Here is a 17058-nt window from a genome sequence, read left to right on the forward strand (position 1 = left end):
TCATCCAGCATCTGACACTTGAGAGCTGTGACTTTTCCCAAGTTGTTTAATGTCTTGATCCTCTTTTCAACATCTGTAAAATAAGCACAATAATAAGTACTGTGCAGCCTATCCTGGATGAAAGGCCACAGTGGACACCAGCTCAATGGCACCTTCTCTTTTTATTGTTATGTACTAGGCCACTCCAAACCGTGCAATGTGTGTGTTTCTCTAATGATTCTTTTAAATTCATATTCCATTTCTCCCCATAGATAAACACCTTGATGCAGATGTTTCCCCCAAGCCCACTATTTTTCTTCCTTCAATTGCTGAAACAAAGCTCCATAAGGCTGGAACATACCTTTGTCTTCTTGAGAAATTTTTCCCGGATGTTATTGAGATACATTGGCAAGAAAAGAAGAGCAACACGATTCTGGAATCCCAGGAGGGGAACACCATGAAGACTAACGACACATACATGAAATTTAGCTGGTTAACGGTGCCAGAAAAGTCACTGGACAAAGAACACAGATGTATCGTCAGACACGAGAATAATAAAAACGGAGTTGATCAAGAAATTATCTTTCCTCCAATAAAGACAGGTATGTGTTTACACATATCATCCCTCAGAACACTTCTTTGAAAGGGAATGCTGCATTTTTTCCTTGCAGTATTAATGAAAAACAAACATCAGTCTTTCTTAAATGTTGTTACATTTAATGGTAGCATAAATGCCTTGCTACTTTTCTATAGAATTAAAATGGTATAGGTTTTGGAGAAAACAAAATTGAAAAGTTACTGAAGGTTTCTCAGCCTCAGCTCCATTATCCAAAATGCGAAAGTCACATGCTGATTTTTAGGGTTGTTAGATGAATTAAACAAACAACATACACATAAGCATCTAGCAACGTAACACGTGGTAAACGCTCAGAAAGAGTTCTCCCTTCTTTTGATGACTTGATCAGGAAATAAGAACAAATATACGTCTTTCAGGAATGTTCTACTGAAGCAGGAGAGTCACTCACCTCAATCTTGCTACCCACAAAGTTTAACCTAAAAACGACGGGTTCATTGTTGACAAAATGATGTTTATCTGTTGTTGACAGAATGATGTTTATCTAAAACAGTTCCAATTTTCTATTTCCTTTGCTGAGACACAAAGGGGAGGCAAATGTGCAAAGCTTGAGGGTAATCTTACCACTATGCTTAAGTGTTCTGATTTTTCTAGTGATCAGGACAAAATAAAAAGTATAGTAAGTTCCAGGGCAGTGAATATTATACAGGAGAGAAGTTACAGTTTTATAATGTGTTTTCCTTTACACTAAATTCTAAAAGTAAAATGTCTTTTTTTTTTTTTTTTTGACAGAGTTTCACTCTTGTTGCCCAGGCAGGAGTGCTGTGGCACGATGTCAGCTCACTGCAACCTCCACCTCCCGGGTTCAAGTGATTCTCTTACCTCAGCTTCCCGACTGGCTGGGATTGCAGGCGCCTGCCACCACACCTGGCTAATTTTTGTATTTTTAGTAGAGATGGGGTTTCACCATGTTGCCCAGGCTGGTCTCAAAGTGATCAATCCGCCTCGGCCTCCAAGTGCTGGGATTATAGGCATCAGCCACTGTGCCTGGCCTAAAAGTAAAATGCCTTTCATGTGCTTCTCAAGGCAACTACGTTAAAGAGGACATTTCTCTTAATGTCATTCTATAGTAGATTTCTAAGGCTCTTTCTTGGAAGTTTGTTTTTCTGAGAAGAGCTAAAAATATAACATGGAAGTGATCACATTATATAATCAATGAAGTGCTTTTGAAGGAGATAAAACTAATCTGGTCCACGTTTGCAACCAACCTTGATCGAGAGAGAGAGAGAGAACTCAGGATACACTTGGAGATTTTATTATGAGGAATAGTTACTTTATTCTTTTTACCTCAATCAATGCATGGAAATAAGTGATAGTCATTTTCATTTATCTTTTAATAAATGAAGTCACCCTAAGGAAAACAAAAAGACATTGAAAACCCATTAAAGTCAGCCCTTAAAGATATTTGGCCGTGCAGACTTGATAACTAACATTTGCATTCGTGAGACTTACCCAAAACCCATACCTCAAGTCCATTTTTTTAGAATACATGAAATAAAGATCTCAGTGAGTGTATAAAATTGCGCACCAGAATCAGATCCGTATAGACAAGAACACATCTACTAGAAAAATAATAAACCAAAACACCAAGGCGACTCTGTTTTCTTCTGTTTTAAAATATGTTGTCTTTGTATGCATGTTTGCTTCTTCCTTTTTTTATTAAACATCACAGACAAATTCAACTCTTACCTCAGGTTTTATTCAGAGAACTGTCAATGTGACTTGGCCTCTCTCTTTCTAGTCCCAGAAAGAATTACACTGAAATGCAGAGCTCCTTTAATAAAAATGACCATTTGCTGAGAGTAATTAACATACTGAAAGAGATTTTCTTAGAATACACAAGGGTGACATTATATTGTCTCTTTATAAATTACTTTCTATCTATTTCTGTGGATTATTTCTACAAAGTACTTTTCACATGTCCAATTTCTTTTCTTCCCCTACAACTACTGTCTGAATACTGGCTCTGCTGTTCACTGATATGACTCTCGGCAAGTTGCCTGCACTTTTTAAACTTTATTTCCTCTTTCAGAACATAGGGCCATATATAATACAACTCACTTAAGTGTTATTGGGGAATTAAACAAAAAATGCTTGGGAAGCATTTAACATAGTGCCTGACACAATAATGAACACTCAGTAGATGTTAGCTTTTATTAATATTGTCGTTGTTATGTCCAGAAACACTATACCTCCAGAAAATCATTTGTGCTTGCTGGGGACGTTGGGGATATGCATGATTTGGAAAGGAATGACTGCTTTTTCCTGCTTAGATGAGAAATTTTTCTAAGCCAGACTCCTTCAAACATGTAAGATTCTGTTGTGGATTCTAGGACTGAAAGAATTCTTGGCTGGGTGTGATGGCTTATCCCTGTAATCCCAGCATTTTGGGAGGAAAAGGCAGGAAGATTGCTTGAGCCCAGGAGTTGGAAACCAGCCTGGGCAACATGGCAAAACCCTGTCTCTACAAAAAATACAAACATTCGCTGGGAGTGCTGACATGTGCCTGTACTCCCAGCTACTCAGGAGGCTGAGATGGGAGGATCACCTGAGCCTGGGGAGTTTCAGGCTTCAGCGAGCCGTGATGACACCATACTATACTCCACTCCAGCCTGGGTGACAGTGACACCCTGCCTCAAAAAAAAAATTAATTTTTTGCTGATCTCATGTCAGCAGTGTGTGTTGAAGGCTGTAAAGTAGCCACTTGTTCTGTTTATTTTTCCATTGAACAAGTATTCATCAAAAACATGCCTTGTGGCAGGCACTGTGCTAGGAGCTATGAATACAGAAGGAAAACCAAATGTTCTTGGATACTACACTCCAGTTGGGATAAAAAAGAAAAAAATGTATTCTTCACGAACTTCAGCATCTTGATCTGCAAAAACATAATATATGAATTAGATCTACCTAATTACATAGAATTAGACCAATTATTTCTGGAATTGTGGGCTCAAATTTTTAATAAGTGTCCTCCTGCCGCTCTATTGACAGGCTTTATCAATATTCATTTAATTACACACACACGCACACACACACACACACACCCTTTGACAAATAATGGACATGAACAATTGACTAGTACTTGCTCTCATTCTTCTAGATGTCATCACAATGGATCCCAAAGACAACTGGTCAAAAGATGCAAATGGTAAGTTTTTGTGTTTTTTACTTCCTCCTGATCATTTTAACTTTTGAACTTCTCTGGCTTGAAAAATCAGGGAATGGATTTTGCTAGGTTGGATGCTGCAGAATGGACCTAGTGATATTTTAAATTAGTCCCTCCTTTTCTAGGAGTTGTATTAAGAAAGCAAACTACTGCTTTGGCGTATGAGATGACTGTAAATTAAAGGGTACAGTGGTACAGTGATATGCTTTTAATTATTTCATAAAACAGATTTTATTCATGTATGTCTTTCTTTTCTTTTTTTTTTTTTTTTTTTTTTTTTTTAGACAGAGTCTTGCTCTGTCACCCAGGCTGGAGTGCAGTGTCACCATCTCGGCTCACCACAACCTCTGCCTCACGGCTTCAAGTCATTCTCCTGCCTCAGCTTCTGGAATAGCTGGGACTACAGGCGCATGCCACTATGCCCGGCTAATTTTTGTATTTTTAGTAGGGTCGGGGCTTCACCATGTTGGCCAGGAGGGTCTCGAATTCCTGACCGCATGATCTGCCCCCTCACCCTCCCAAAGTGTTGGGATTACAGGCGCGAGCCTTCATGGTTCTTGAAATATTGACAGCTGCTAAGACTTCTGATGCTTCCCCTCATGGTCCTGGAATAAGGAAGGCCAGAGGACAAAACCCACTGTGCCGGGCCTTGTGTCTTTTGTTTTAATGACTGGGGAAAACATGATACCATGTTTCTTCTCGAGTTGTTTTGCTTTAGTCTTTGGTCTTTGCTAATAACACGATCTAGTGTTTATCAAGTGCTTTTTACACAGAAGGGCTTGGGCTGTGTTCTGCATTTTCTTGTTTAACCCTCTTAATACTCCCATAAAATGGTACATTATTTTTTTCTCCCAATTTACAGTCCCTTTAAAGCAGATAATTATAAAAATCCCCGTAGAAGTCACACGGCTAGATCTGGGATTTCAAATCAGGCCATCAAACAAAGAGTTTATGTACTCAGTAAATTTTCTATTATTTTTCTACAATAGAGTCAGATAGCAAGAAATCACAAAGCCAGGAACCTGAAACAAAATGGACATAATGTGGGGATGGGTGGGTGCATGGGCTTTGCAGACTGGACTTTCACTCCAGCTCTTTTAATGATTAGGTGTAAGTGACCTACATTTTGTGAGTAACAGTTTTCTCATCAGTCAACCAAGAATAATTACCCCAGATTCACAGTTATGGAAGAGATAAGGGCATGAATGTGAGATGTCTGGCATAGGGTATCTTATTTAGCAGACACAGAATGAGTACTTGTTTCTGGCTTTTTCTCTCTACATACACACAAAGAATGTGACTAGAAGCATTGGCTCTAGCCCTGCTCAACTTTTCTCTATTTCCAATACCGAGGGTCTCTGACTTAAGCTGCCACACCAGGCAAGGAGGGACAGTAACACCTCACTTGACTAAGGGCAAGGAGTTATGAATACATCACTTCTTGAGATCCTTTTCCGCACCAAGGACTGATGTTTCTGGAGTTCTGACTTCATGAAGACAAAACATGTAAAATGGAAATTTCTGCAGGTAGAGACTCAGCCTTGTAGCTCATTGAGTAGCCACTGGTGGTCCACCCCCATTGTCTTTACTTATTCTTTGACATCACATATCTCTTGCAAAACCTCAAATAATATTAAATGCATTCACCTAATAATAGCATAGCCATAATTAGAGACATTTAGGAAAGACAGGTGAGTGTGCCACAACTACCTAACACATCAGCGAATCTGGATTAACCACTTTCTTTGATTTTCTGCAATGCAACCTTACTTTTTAATAGTTTGGAATGTTCTAAGTGAATTTAGCAGAGGTTGTTAATCAACTTGAAAGCTGAATTCTGACTTTTCTGACTCTTGGTGGTGGTGGTAGCAGTAGATGTTTGCTTTTAGGTTTTGGTGGTGGTGGAATATCACTTCAACGTAAATCATCAGAAATAAGTATTTGTGAACCCCTCTCCCATTAATATATCTTATTCTGTAAAAAGAACATGTGCAATTTCTCTTAGATGCACTACTGCTGCAGCTCACAAACACCTCTGCATATTACATGTACCTCCTCCTGCTCGTCAAGAGTGTGGTCTATTTTGCCATCATCACCTTCTGTCTGCTTAGAAGAACGGCTGTCTGCTGCAATGGAGAGAGATCGTAACAGACGGTGGCACAAGGAGGCCATCTTTTCCTCATCGGTTATTGTCCCTAGAAGTGTCTTCTGAGGATCTAGTTGGGCTTTCTTTCTGGGTTTGGGCTATTTCAGTTCTCATGTGTGTACTATTCTATCATTATTGTATAATGGTTTTCAAACCAGTGGGCACACAGAGAACCTCACTCTGCAATAACAATGAGGAATAGCCACGGCAGTCTCCAGCCCCACTCTCTCCATATTCTCCACAGCTCCTCCAGCCAACCCAAATAGCCACTGCCATAGAGTAGACAGCCTGCGGCTTTTAGCCTTGTGCCTCTCTTAGTGTTCTTTAATCAGATAACTGCCTGGAAGCCTTTCATTTTACATGCCCTGAAGCAGTCTTCTTTGCTAGTTGAATTATGTGGTGTGTTTTTCATAATAAGCAAAATAAATTAAAAAAATGAAAAGTTGACTTTTGTCCATGTGTATTTTAATTGGATGACATCGAGTTGAATATCCAAGGTAAGAAACAGCATGGCAATTGGGCTCTGGAATTCTGTATTGGTTGTAAGAATGGTTCAACATCCCATTTCTAATTCTTTCACTGAGATAGTGGCTATGACACCTTCTAAGAGGAACTACAACCAAATGAAAGAGCCTATGTGGCTTCTGTTTTAAAGGTCACCAGAGTCAGATTCATTTGGTTTAGTACATTCCAGTGTCTATAAGACACCATCTACTGTGACGCGTACCGTGTGAGCTCAGCTCTACAGGGTTTCGCAGACACTGTGTTTCCTGACTCTCATGATACCCCCATGAGAACTGCCCTAACAGCAGAGAGGCAGCGTGATGGAGAGGTTCAGCACATGCTCTCTGATCCCAGGAATCCTGGGTACAGTGTTTCGTATCTGTGTGACCTCAGGCGAGTTCCAGGAACTCTATGTGCCATAATCTCCTCATGTAAACTGAAGTTATAACACCCCATTTCCTGAAGTTATGTGGATTAGATGAGTTATTAACACCTGGCACATGCAATCCTCCACAGTATCGGCACGCACTGTTGGTTGGTCTACTATAGATACAGTAATAAACCAAAAAGTATCTGACAGAGGCCTCAGTCAACTTAGTAGTTTATTTCGCCTACGTTAAGGGCATGCCCAACTTCCTGAGATAATAATTTATTTCATAAGAATCTTTTAAAAACTCGAGTAAAGTTGATAATGTTTATTGCTCCAGCCATTCTGTCCATCTCCACCATCACTGCAACAATGCAGGTCCTTGATGCCTCTTATTGGCTTATGGCGACCACTCATAAAACCATCTGCTTCACCCAAATTGCTGTCCTGGGGAGCGCCCCTTCCTTTCTGCTTGCACATTTATCTTCCTCAAGTGCAAATGTGATCATGTGACTTTCCTCCCTAAATCTTTTAGCAAGTCCTGATTGTCTATTCTTCTTTCAAAAACATTTATTTGAAAATACTATAAAATATAAAAATTTCCACATTCTTACTTCTTAAAAATTAACGTGTTAAGTTTCTCCTACCCCATTTCCATCCCATGCCCCTTTACTCAATGGATACAATTATTCTCCTACGTGTTCCTTCTGGCCATGTGTAGCTTTGTAATTTTAATTTTAATCTATTTGGACCCTGTGTTATCTGGGATGAGGTAGAGTGACATTTTTATTTTCTCAGGTAATTATTTTCCTAATGCCCATTTCCAAATAATCCATCATTTCCTTACAATTTAAAAATGCTCTAGCGTGTTTTTAATAGCTACACATACTTAACACATTTTCTGGAGAATTTCTGTTTTATTTGTCTATTTCATTATTCTTGTATCATTATCATATTATCTCAGTAGCTTTGTGGCAAGTATTAAGATCTACTAAGCCAAATGCCTATTCACTGTACCATTTTTCAGAAAATTCATTTTCAATCATATCCTATTTATTCATCCCTGTAGAATTTAAAATCAACTTATCTAGCCCAACATTAAACTTCACACCCTAGAACAACAACATGTCATAGTAATTCTGACTAAAATTGCTGGAAATTTATAGATGAATTTAGGGTGTATTGGCCTCTTTATGATAGAAGCTTTTTATTCATCGATGTATGTTTCTCCATTTATTTAGGTTTTATTTTATGCCCTTAGGAAAACTAAATACTGTGTTCTTCATATCATTCTCGGTTTTTTTGGTAAATTTAATAAAAGATTTTATAATTCATTACCTTTTCACATTTTATTAGTTAAATCCTCCATGGTTCTTGAAATATTGACAGCTGCTAAGACTTCTGATGCTTCCCCTCATGGTCCTGGAATAAGGAAGGCCAGAGGACAAAAAGAGATTGAGTAGGCGTCATTCCATCTATCACAGGTGTAAAGGGTCATTGACAGTGCCATGTAATAATTTTGAATTTTCTGTTAAGAAGAAATCCTTTCCAAACATAATTTTCACCCAGCCCCATTGTCCTCTCCATTAGATTTGGGGCTGTGAGCTGCTGTGTATGGACAGGTGCCCTCTGTGACCTCATTCATACCTTCCTAAATGAGGACTCAGGGGACTTAGGCTGGAGCAGGGTGGATCTGGAGTGGACATGGAGGTCGTCAAGGCTTGTCCTCCTCAGTGCTTGCAACTGAACACCTCATCTGTACTCAGGAGATCACACAGCTGACCCCGGCTTAAGATGGCAGATTTTTCAACATTTCAGATAACTGAATTTTTTTTTTGGTTATGCCATAGTTTAAATAAAGTATGTATTATTTCATGGGAGATAGAATTCTACAAATTTCTTCTGCTATTCCAGTTAAAATGGTAATAAGTCATTGCAGAAAACATTTCCTCATTTGGCATTGCCTTGGTAAAGCATCGTGTTGCCATATGACACAAGTGGCTTTTTGAAAGTGGAGACCTTTGTTTAAATTTCTCAAGTATATCTGCGTTGACACATTTGCATTTTCAGTTATTAAAGAGCTTCCTCCTTTCAGAAGTATCTTCCCAAATTACTAACAGAGAGGCCCTGGTGTTTGTGGGAACAGAAGTGCTTTTCCTTTGATGTAATCTCAAAGCAGTTTCAACACAACTGAACCCCTGGAAATTAAAAAAGAAAAAAAAAAGACAATTCTCTGAACACTTTTCCTGGTAATTTAGAAAAGTAGTGCGTTGACCCATTGAGCCTGCTGTTTTTTTGCTCTATCGCCCAGGCTGGAGTGCAATGGCAAGATCCCCGCTCACTGCAACCTCTGCCTCCCGGGTTCAAGCAATTCTCCTGCCTCAGCCTCCTGAGTAGCTGTGACTACAGGCACACACCACCACGCCCAGATAATATTTTTTTTTGTATGTTAGTAGAGACGGGGTTTCACCGTGTTGCCAAAGCTGGTCTTGAACTCCTGAGTTCAGGCAATCCACCTGCCTCAGCCTCCGAAAGTGCTGGGATTACAGGCGTGACCCACTGCACCCGGCCTTTCTTTTTTTGTTGTTGTTGGTTTTTTTTCTTAACATTTCCTTTTTCTGTTGATGCTTTTCAAACATTACTGCCTTAGAAGAAAACACACAATTTATGAGGAAAAATTACAAACTATCACATGTCACAAAACCTATATTCAAGGACTTCCAAAAAAGCCAGAAGATGAAATTGCTAGTTCAAAGTTGTTGGGTTGCTAGTCAAGTCATGAGGATCAGAAGGTTGAAATTTTTGTAGAAGCTAAGACCAGTGTGATAGCACTGATTGGATCAAGACATTTGCAAAAGGGACTAGGCTCATAGTAACTTCACCTGGTAAGTAACTTTTTTTCTGCTTTTATTCCAGTAATGAAAAACTGATAGATGTTTTTTAGAAAAAAATGATCAACCTTACCTGAATATGTCATATTCCTGGCCTCAGTATACGAACAGCAATTTTTCAGGGTAGCTGAATGCCTGGCACTTGGTAGGTGATAGAAATATTATTTCCTCTTCCAGAATTCAAGTTACTACCCATGAGAGGTCTTTATACACTCAGGAATACAGATAAATGTATCAATCCCCATCTATTCAACAGCTCACTTCAGAACAAATGTCACTGTTCATAAAATGCTTTCTATTTCTAAAAGCCTAATTGTACCTGCTTCTAAAAGTAATTAGAATATTTTATGTATTATCTCAAATATTGTCTGCCTGAATATCAGGTGATTTTTCATTTTCAAGAGAAAATTTATACAAGTTTAAGAAAATATGTATTTTCCCCTCCCCCAGCTTGAATATGTAAATCTATAGGGATACAAGTAAAACAGTCAAATGTCTAATTATAACATTTAATTTCTTAACTGGATCATACCTCAAAGTTAAAGATTATATCAATACCAATATCAGTTGAGAGATATTGCCTTTTTTGCCCTTATATTTCATTAAAAATTTTGTTTTGACGCTTCACATGCATCTAAAGCATCTACCTCAGAGCAACCTTCTAAGGCATCTCAGGTCTCAGTGTCCATTTTGGATTCCTCATATGATGGGGTCCCTGAATATTTTACTCTAAGAAACAATTATCCACTCACAAAATAAAAGGAAATTATTTTTTCCAATTTATTCTGTTATTCTACATTTGTAAAATGTAAGTAAAAACTACAGGGACCTTAGCCCCAAGTAATAATGACCAAATCCATGATAAATTTCCTTGCTTTTTTTTCCTTTTACCAGTGCTATTCCCAAAACTAGCATTCACTGAATTCATTTCATGTTGGTATCTTGTCCAGTTAGTACTTCTGGACCAAAGCAGAGTATTAGAAGAACATTTTTTAATATGAGAGGTTACACAAAGACTGTACCATACATAAGGCACCTCCCCATGTTATGAGAGAAAATTTTGGAGAAAAAAGCCTCATTTTAAGTTCTGGCACTTTCTATCTAAATTTAGTATGTAGGTGTCCCTATCACAGAGCTAGGATTTGCAAACATATTCTCCATTCCTTGTGTCTTATTTGAGCTTGACCTTACAAAACCATCAACTCCTGGGGGCAAAAGAGAAACATGCTAAATGCACAAACTCTTTGTTATTTATTTAAGCTATCCATTTCCAAAATCTATTTGAGAAGACCTAAATTAAAATACACAAGCACAGTCAGACCATTAAATAAATACAGATGATCTAAAGCCCTAAAGAAAGGAGAAGGAAAAAGGCCTGTGATTACCTAGCAAGGAGCACAGTTTAAAATTTTATGCTCAAAGGAAGGAGAAAAAGGTAGGGGAATACATACATCTTACTAATTGATAAAACGAAGCACACCAAATTTTCAAATATAATATTTTTTTCTATTAATTGGAAAAAGACTTCAATACGTGAGTCCTTTAGAAGGAAATGGAAGAGTGGGCATTGCCTTCAACCTCCATTTTGGAAAATGAAAGGAATGGTCATGAAAAACCCACTGCATATTACCACTGCATCAGTGCTATGGGCATCCTGACATTTAATGAAATGCACAGTTGGTGATGCTCAGCAGACATGGTCAGGCAGATAACATGTAGTGATCTAAAGTGACAACAGAGAGATGGATTTGAGGACCAGGACTCCCGCCATTTCTCTACCCATTCTCCCTTGAAGGGTCAAGCCAGGTGTTTCAAGCTGGACTTTGGCATAAACTAGACAGAAGTCAGTTTGAGGCTGAAGTTTCTGGTGAAACTTGGAAGGCAAATAAGTTGTGCTGCTGATTAGAAAAAGGCTCGCTTGTTTTGAAAAACACAAGTGAAGAATTTCTATATACTGACTGCATATATTAGACTTTAGCCAATGTTCCCTTTGATTTTCTTAACACGGCACGTAAGGCAAATGACAGCCAAGTAAAGATTGAACGTGTGGAAGGCATGTTTCTTGTGATGATGGGGAAGATGGCTTTGAGAATCCCAGAGCAAAGTGGAATGCAAACAGAGGAACTGAGAAATGATTCTTCCTGCTTAATTGCTATGGATTTAACTGCCACTCCAAAATGCTGAATTTTTTTTAGTAAGGGCAATGCTTGGTCCTATAGGCAATGCTTGGTCATGTCAAGGCACACAATCATATCAAACAGATTGCTGATCATAGCAATGATGATGACATCATCATCATAATCTCTTATATTTCCATAGTATTTTTTTTTTGAGACAGGGTCTTCCCCTGTTGCCCAGGTGGGAGTGCAGTGGTGTGATCAAGGCTGACTGCAGCCTCAAACTCCTAAGCTCAAGTGACCCTCTTGCCTCAGCCTCTTGAGTAGCTGGGCCTACAGGCGTGCACATCATGCTCAGCTAATGCTTTTTTAATTTTTATTAAATATGGGGTCTCACTAGGTACTGTGTTGCCCAGGCTGGCCTCAAAATTCTGAGCTCAAGCAATCCTCCCACCTCAGCCTCCCAAAGTGCTGGGATTATAGGCACAAGCCACTGCACATTTTAATCAAATTGCTTTTTTATATCTTGTTTCATTTTGGTTTCACTTCAGCGCTGGTAGCGATGTTGAACTGATTTTGAAACATCACTGTTTTTAGACAAATAAAACCCCAAAAGCTTTAAGTTATTTGATTTGTGGAGCAACAGAACTTGTTACGAGCAAAATGAACCAGGACTGGAACCCTGGTCTTTTGAGAATCCCAGACCATCAGAATTTGAAGAACTCAGGGAAACTGAATTAGAGTTTTTGATATGGACTGAATCACTGTGGAATTATTATAAGAAACTCTTTGGCAGTGGAACAACACTTGTTGTCACAGGTAAGTATCAGAAGAATACAACATTTTCAAGGTAATAGAGGGAAGGCAAGAAATGATTAAACTGGAATAATGTAATAATGTTTAGAAAAAAGAGGAATTGGATGGGGATTTGATGTAGAAATCTTAGGAGAGACTTTAAAACAAATGCTCATACTAAAAGAACATACAGAACATTGCACAAATATCATAATAGGATGTGGCTTTGTGCATATATGGACTTCTATAAAGTGCTCATATATAATGTATGAAATGATATCATTAAAATGGCCCTGAGACCAAATGTATTATGACAGGTAAGTTTGTGATAGACTCTATACAGTGGACACATATTCATCTCTGATGGTCAAAGGCATGTTGACTCTTGTTGTGAAAGAGCCCGAGTGTTGGAGCCAGGTCCACCTGGAACTCTGGCTCCACCACTCACTGCTTAGTGAAATTGAGTGATTATTCTCTGGCCTCAGTTTTCTAATCCGTAAAATGGGATAATCGTATGAATTCAGCAGGGTTGTATAAGAATTGCACAAGATAGTGTGAACTAAGTACTTGGCACATTGTCCAACCCAAAATAGGTGCCCAACAAATGTTCTCTGGATTCACATGTAAAGAGACAATGGGATCTACTATGGAGAGTTGCTCTCAGCCCATCAGATTTGCAGAGCAGCAATTCTCCAGAGGATTCAGCTGTACTTCTAACTGCTCAAATGGAAGGTTATCTTAACATCGGCTCACTCACACAAAAATTGAACTTACGGATTCATTTCTTGTTAGCAGACTTTTTAATCACTTGGCAAAAACATTGCATTAAGATGTTTATTTTTTATTTTTGTTGTTTTATGTGCTTTACTTAATCCTTCATCTTAATTGATATCATTTCTAACACCAACATATTGGTCCTAAGATTTATAGCCAATTAGTTTAAGGTTCTGTTCATACGTCTCAGGAAAAAAAAGATTAAAATCTTACCAAAAATGGTCAATATATCATATCAATTAAATCCAGCTGGAAACATCATAAATCTGAAATACATATTTAAACTTAAAATGGCTATAACTATTTAGCTAATGAAAAAATAAGACATAGAGAACACTTAAATAAATATCCATATGTAGATTTAACATATCATACCATCTATAAAAAATGTAGTTGACATTTGGTAAATTTACAATGCTGCATTTTAATAAACTACAAACAACTTAGGCAATTTAATTCAAATATACTATTTGATTATGCAAATAAATGTACATAAATGAATCCAACAGGTTTATTTTAAATAAATAAAATATATAAATTCTATTTGTTATTGAAGTAAGTAAAAATTTAACATACTTGACCATAAAAAACACTCTTAATATGTACATTTTAAAAGTAGCATTTTTAAAAATCATGTGAGAGGATGATCCAGAATATCAGCCCTTACCATGTATAATCAAGTATGCTATTTAATGATTCATTAACTATTACCTTGAGAAAGTTATGGAAGTTCCAGATTCATTTTGTCCTGAAAAGAATGAAACTTAAAGAATCTAGCTAAAGAAAGGGGACAAGAGGCGATGAATGCTGTGGTACCATACAGAAAATGTCTAAGTTTATCATTGATTTTTAATTTCTTTAGTACAATGAATTAGAAGTATTTCCATGAAGAGACACTAGTTCCTAGGATGAAAATTAGATTGGAAAATATATTGACTAGAGACTAAATTTATATAAATATAATGTACAATTGAAAAATTAATCTTATATTTTATAACATGCTTTTAAAATTAGAAACAAACCATATGGTGGAGAAATATACACTGTCTCACAAGTATAACAAGTAAAATACTATTTGCATTAAAAGCAAAGAGTATGAAATTAAAATAAGCACATTATGCCTAATTAAATTTATAGCATGCTCAAAAATTAATATTTCTGTATATGTTTACTAATTTTGTACGAAAATCAGAATCTTTGCCACACAAACAGAAATTATCAAGATTGTTTTCTTCTCAAATGAGAAATTTAATTCTTATTTTCTTAAGAAATTGTTCAATTATTAAACTCACTTCAAACCAGCCAGAGCATTGGAGTTTCAATTGGAAATCAAAATAGAAAGAATTGTAACATTTATAATTTCAGTTATTAGACTAAAAATAAATGTATAACCCATTAACATTCCAGATTCAAGTGATAAGACTTTGTAAACATATAATGCTTTGTTATGTATCTTGACCCTATGCCTATACGAAGCTCTGAAATCATGACTTTTAATAGAGCAATTACGTATACATTTTATTCAGTAGGCTAAGACGAAGAGAATAATGGAGCTTTAAAACAGTTAAGTAGTATATTAGGACAGATACAAATTCTGGGAGAGACATAAAGAATCAAAATATAGACACACTGATTTACATAGACCTTCTCATTAATGGGGTAAATTTATATAAAAACCAGCATAAAAAATACACCCCTGGTGCATTCTTAGTCATTCTTAAACTTCAAATGAAATTCCAAAATAAAATGTGCTTTTGGTGAATATTTTTGAAAGCAAAACAAAATTTTGATAAGTGCATTACTGGATAAGATTAACACAAGACTATTTCTGAAAATAATCAATAAAAATTTTAAGAGTTTTGGAAATGTTGCCATTTTGTTTCTAAATTCAAGAGATGGTGAATAATCTGGAGGTACAGCTGTAAATACTGCTGCATCCCAAAACTTGGAGGGTGCAGCTTGATAGACAGTATGTACATGTGGAAGTAGATTCTCTTTAAAACAAGTGACTGTGTATGTTAAAAATAAAAGTGAACAAAATGGCTAGGCATGGTGGCTCACACCTATAATCCCAGGATTTGGGAGGCTGAAGCAGGCAGATCACTTGAGTGCAGGAGTTTTAAACCAGCCTGGTCAATATGGTGAAATACGTCTCTAGAAAAAACAAATATTAGCCAGGCATGGTAGTGCATACCTGTAGTCCCAGCTACTTGGGAGGCTGAGATGGGAGGATCACTTGAGCCTGGGAAGTCGAGACTGCAGTGAGCTATAATTGTACCGCTGCATTCCAACCTGGACAACAGAGCAAGCCCCAGTCTCAAAAAAAAAAAAAAAAAAAAAAAAAAATTCTGACATTTACTCATATGGGAAATAAGATAAATAATAAGATAAATATGGTGCATTACAGATTCTGTTAAATGAAGAGTGAGAGTACACAAAATTGCAGAACATGAGAATGTGTCTTATTTGGCCAAAGAACAGAAGTTACAAAGGATGGAAAAGGGAAGTGGGAAAAGGACCAACGAGTCTCATCTGTAGAGAGATCATTAAAGTTTTCTGACCTTCCACTTTCCCCTGCCATCCACCTTGAAAACATGCTTTGCTATGATGAAACAAAAGAGATTAAAAAATAAAATAAATATGTTCGTGAACGTTGGAAGCATTGGTAGGAGGTAGTTAAAAATCACACTCATCACAGCATGTGCAGAATAAACAAAGGCCAGGTTTTCATCCAGCATCTGACACTTGAGAGCTGTGACTTTTCCCAAGTTGTTTAATGTCTTGATCCTCTTTTCAACATCTGTAAAATAAGCACAATAATAAGTACTGTGCAGCCTATCCTGGATGAAAGGCCACAGTGGACACCAGCTCAATGGCACCTTCTCTTTTTATTGTTATGTACTAGGCCACTCCAAACCGTGCAATGTGTGTGTTTCTCTAATGATTCTTTTAAATTCATATACCATTTCTCCCCATAGGTAAACACCTTGATGCAGATGTTTCCCCCAAGCCCACTATTTTTCTTCCTTCAATTGCTGAAACAAAGCTCCATAAGGCTGGAACATACCTTTGTCTTCTTGAGAAATTTTTCCCGGATGTTATTGAGATACATTGGCAAGAAAAGAAGAGCAACACGATTCTGGAATCCCAGGAGGGGAACACCATGAAGACTAATGACACATACATGAAATTTAGCTGGTTAACGGTGCCAGAAAAGTCACTGGACAAAGAACACAGATGTATCGTCAGACATGAGAATAATAAAAACGGAGTTGATCAAGAAATTATCTTTCCTCCAATAAAGACAGGTATGTGTTTACACATATCATTCCTCAGAACACTTCTTCGAAAGGGAATGCTGCATTTTTTCCTTTCAGTATTAATGAAAAACAAACATCAATCTTTCTTAAAAATTTTTACATTTAATGGTAGCATAAATGCCCTGCTACTTTTCTATAGAATTAAAATGGTATAGATTTTGGAGAAAACAAAATTGAAAAGTTACTGAAGGTTTCTCAGCCTCAGCTCCATTATCCAAAATGCGAAAGTCACATGCTGATTTTTAGGGTTGTTAGATGGATTAAAGGAAACAACATACATAGAAGCATCTAGCAACATAGCACGTGGTAAATACTCAAAAAGTGTTCTCCCTTCTTTTGATGACTTTACTTGATCGGGAAATAAG

At 37.2% G+C, this 17058-nt stretch overlaps 1 protein-coding gene and 1 gene segment (V, D, J or C); both read left to right on the forward strand.

The window, feature by feature from the left end:
* The window catches only part of LOC129490013 (T cell receptor gamma constant 1-like), a 58264-nt gene extending 52007 nt beyond the window's left edge, over positions 1 to 6257 (forward strand). Inside the window, 3 exon segments of the C gene segment in view lie at positions 252 to 581; positions 3714 to 3761; positions 5785 to 6257. Of these exon segments, the coding sequence occupies positions 252 to 581; positions 3714 to 3761; positions 5785 to 5927 (521 nt within the window).
* Positions 6258 to 9605: 3348 nt separating this feature from the next.
* Positions 9606 to 16675, forward strand: LOC129490738 (T-cell receptor gamma alternate reading frame protein). 2 transcript variants are annotated; one of them, XM_063609674.1, is made up of 2 exons: positions 9606 to 9681; positions 16352 to 16675. In XM_063609674.1, the coding sequence occupies exon 2, from the start codon at positions 16364 to 16366 to the stop codon at positions 16538 to 16540; it is 177 nt and encodes a 58-aa protein (XP_063465744.1). In that variant the 5' UTR covers positions 9606 to 9681; positions 16352 to 16363; the 3' UTR covers positions 16541 to 16675. The 2 variants fall into 2 exon arrangements, with proteins under 2 accessions (XP_063465744.1, XP_063465745.1); XM_063609675.1 differs by lacking the exon at positions 9606 to 9681 and adding an exon at positions 12585 to 12623.
* Positions 16676 to 17058: the final 383 nt, after the last annotated feature.

The sequence above is a fragment of the Symphalangus syndactylus genome, chromosome 9 (genome assembly GCF_028878055.3).
Source record: "Symphalangus syndactylus isolate Jambi chromosome 9, NHGRI_mSymSyn1-v2.1_pri, whole genome shotgun sequence".
Classification (NCBI taxonomy): Eukaryota; Metazoa; Chordata; class Mammalia; order Primates; family Hylobatidae; genus Symphalangus; species Symphalangus syndactylus.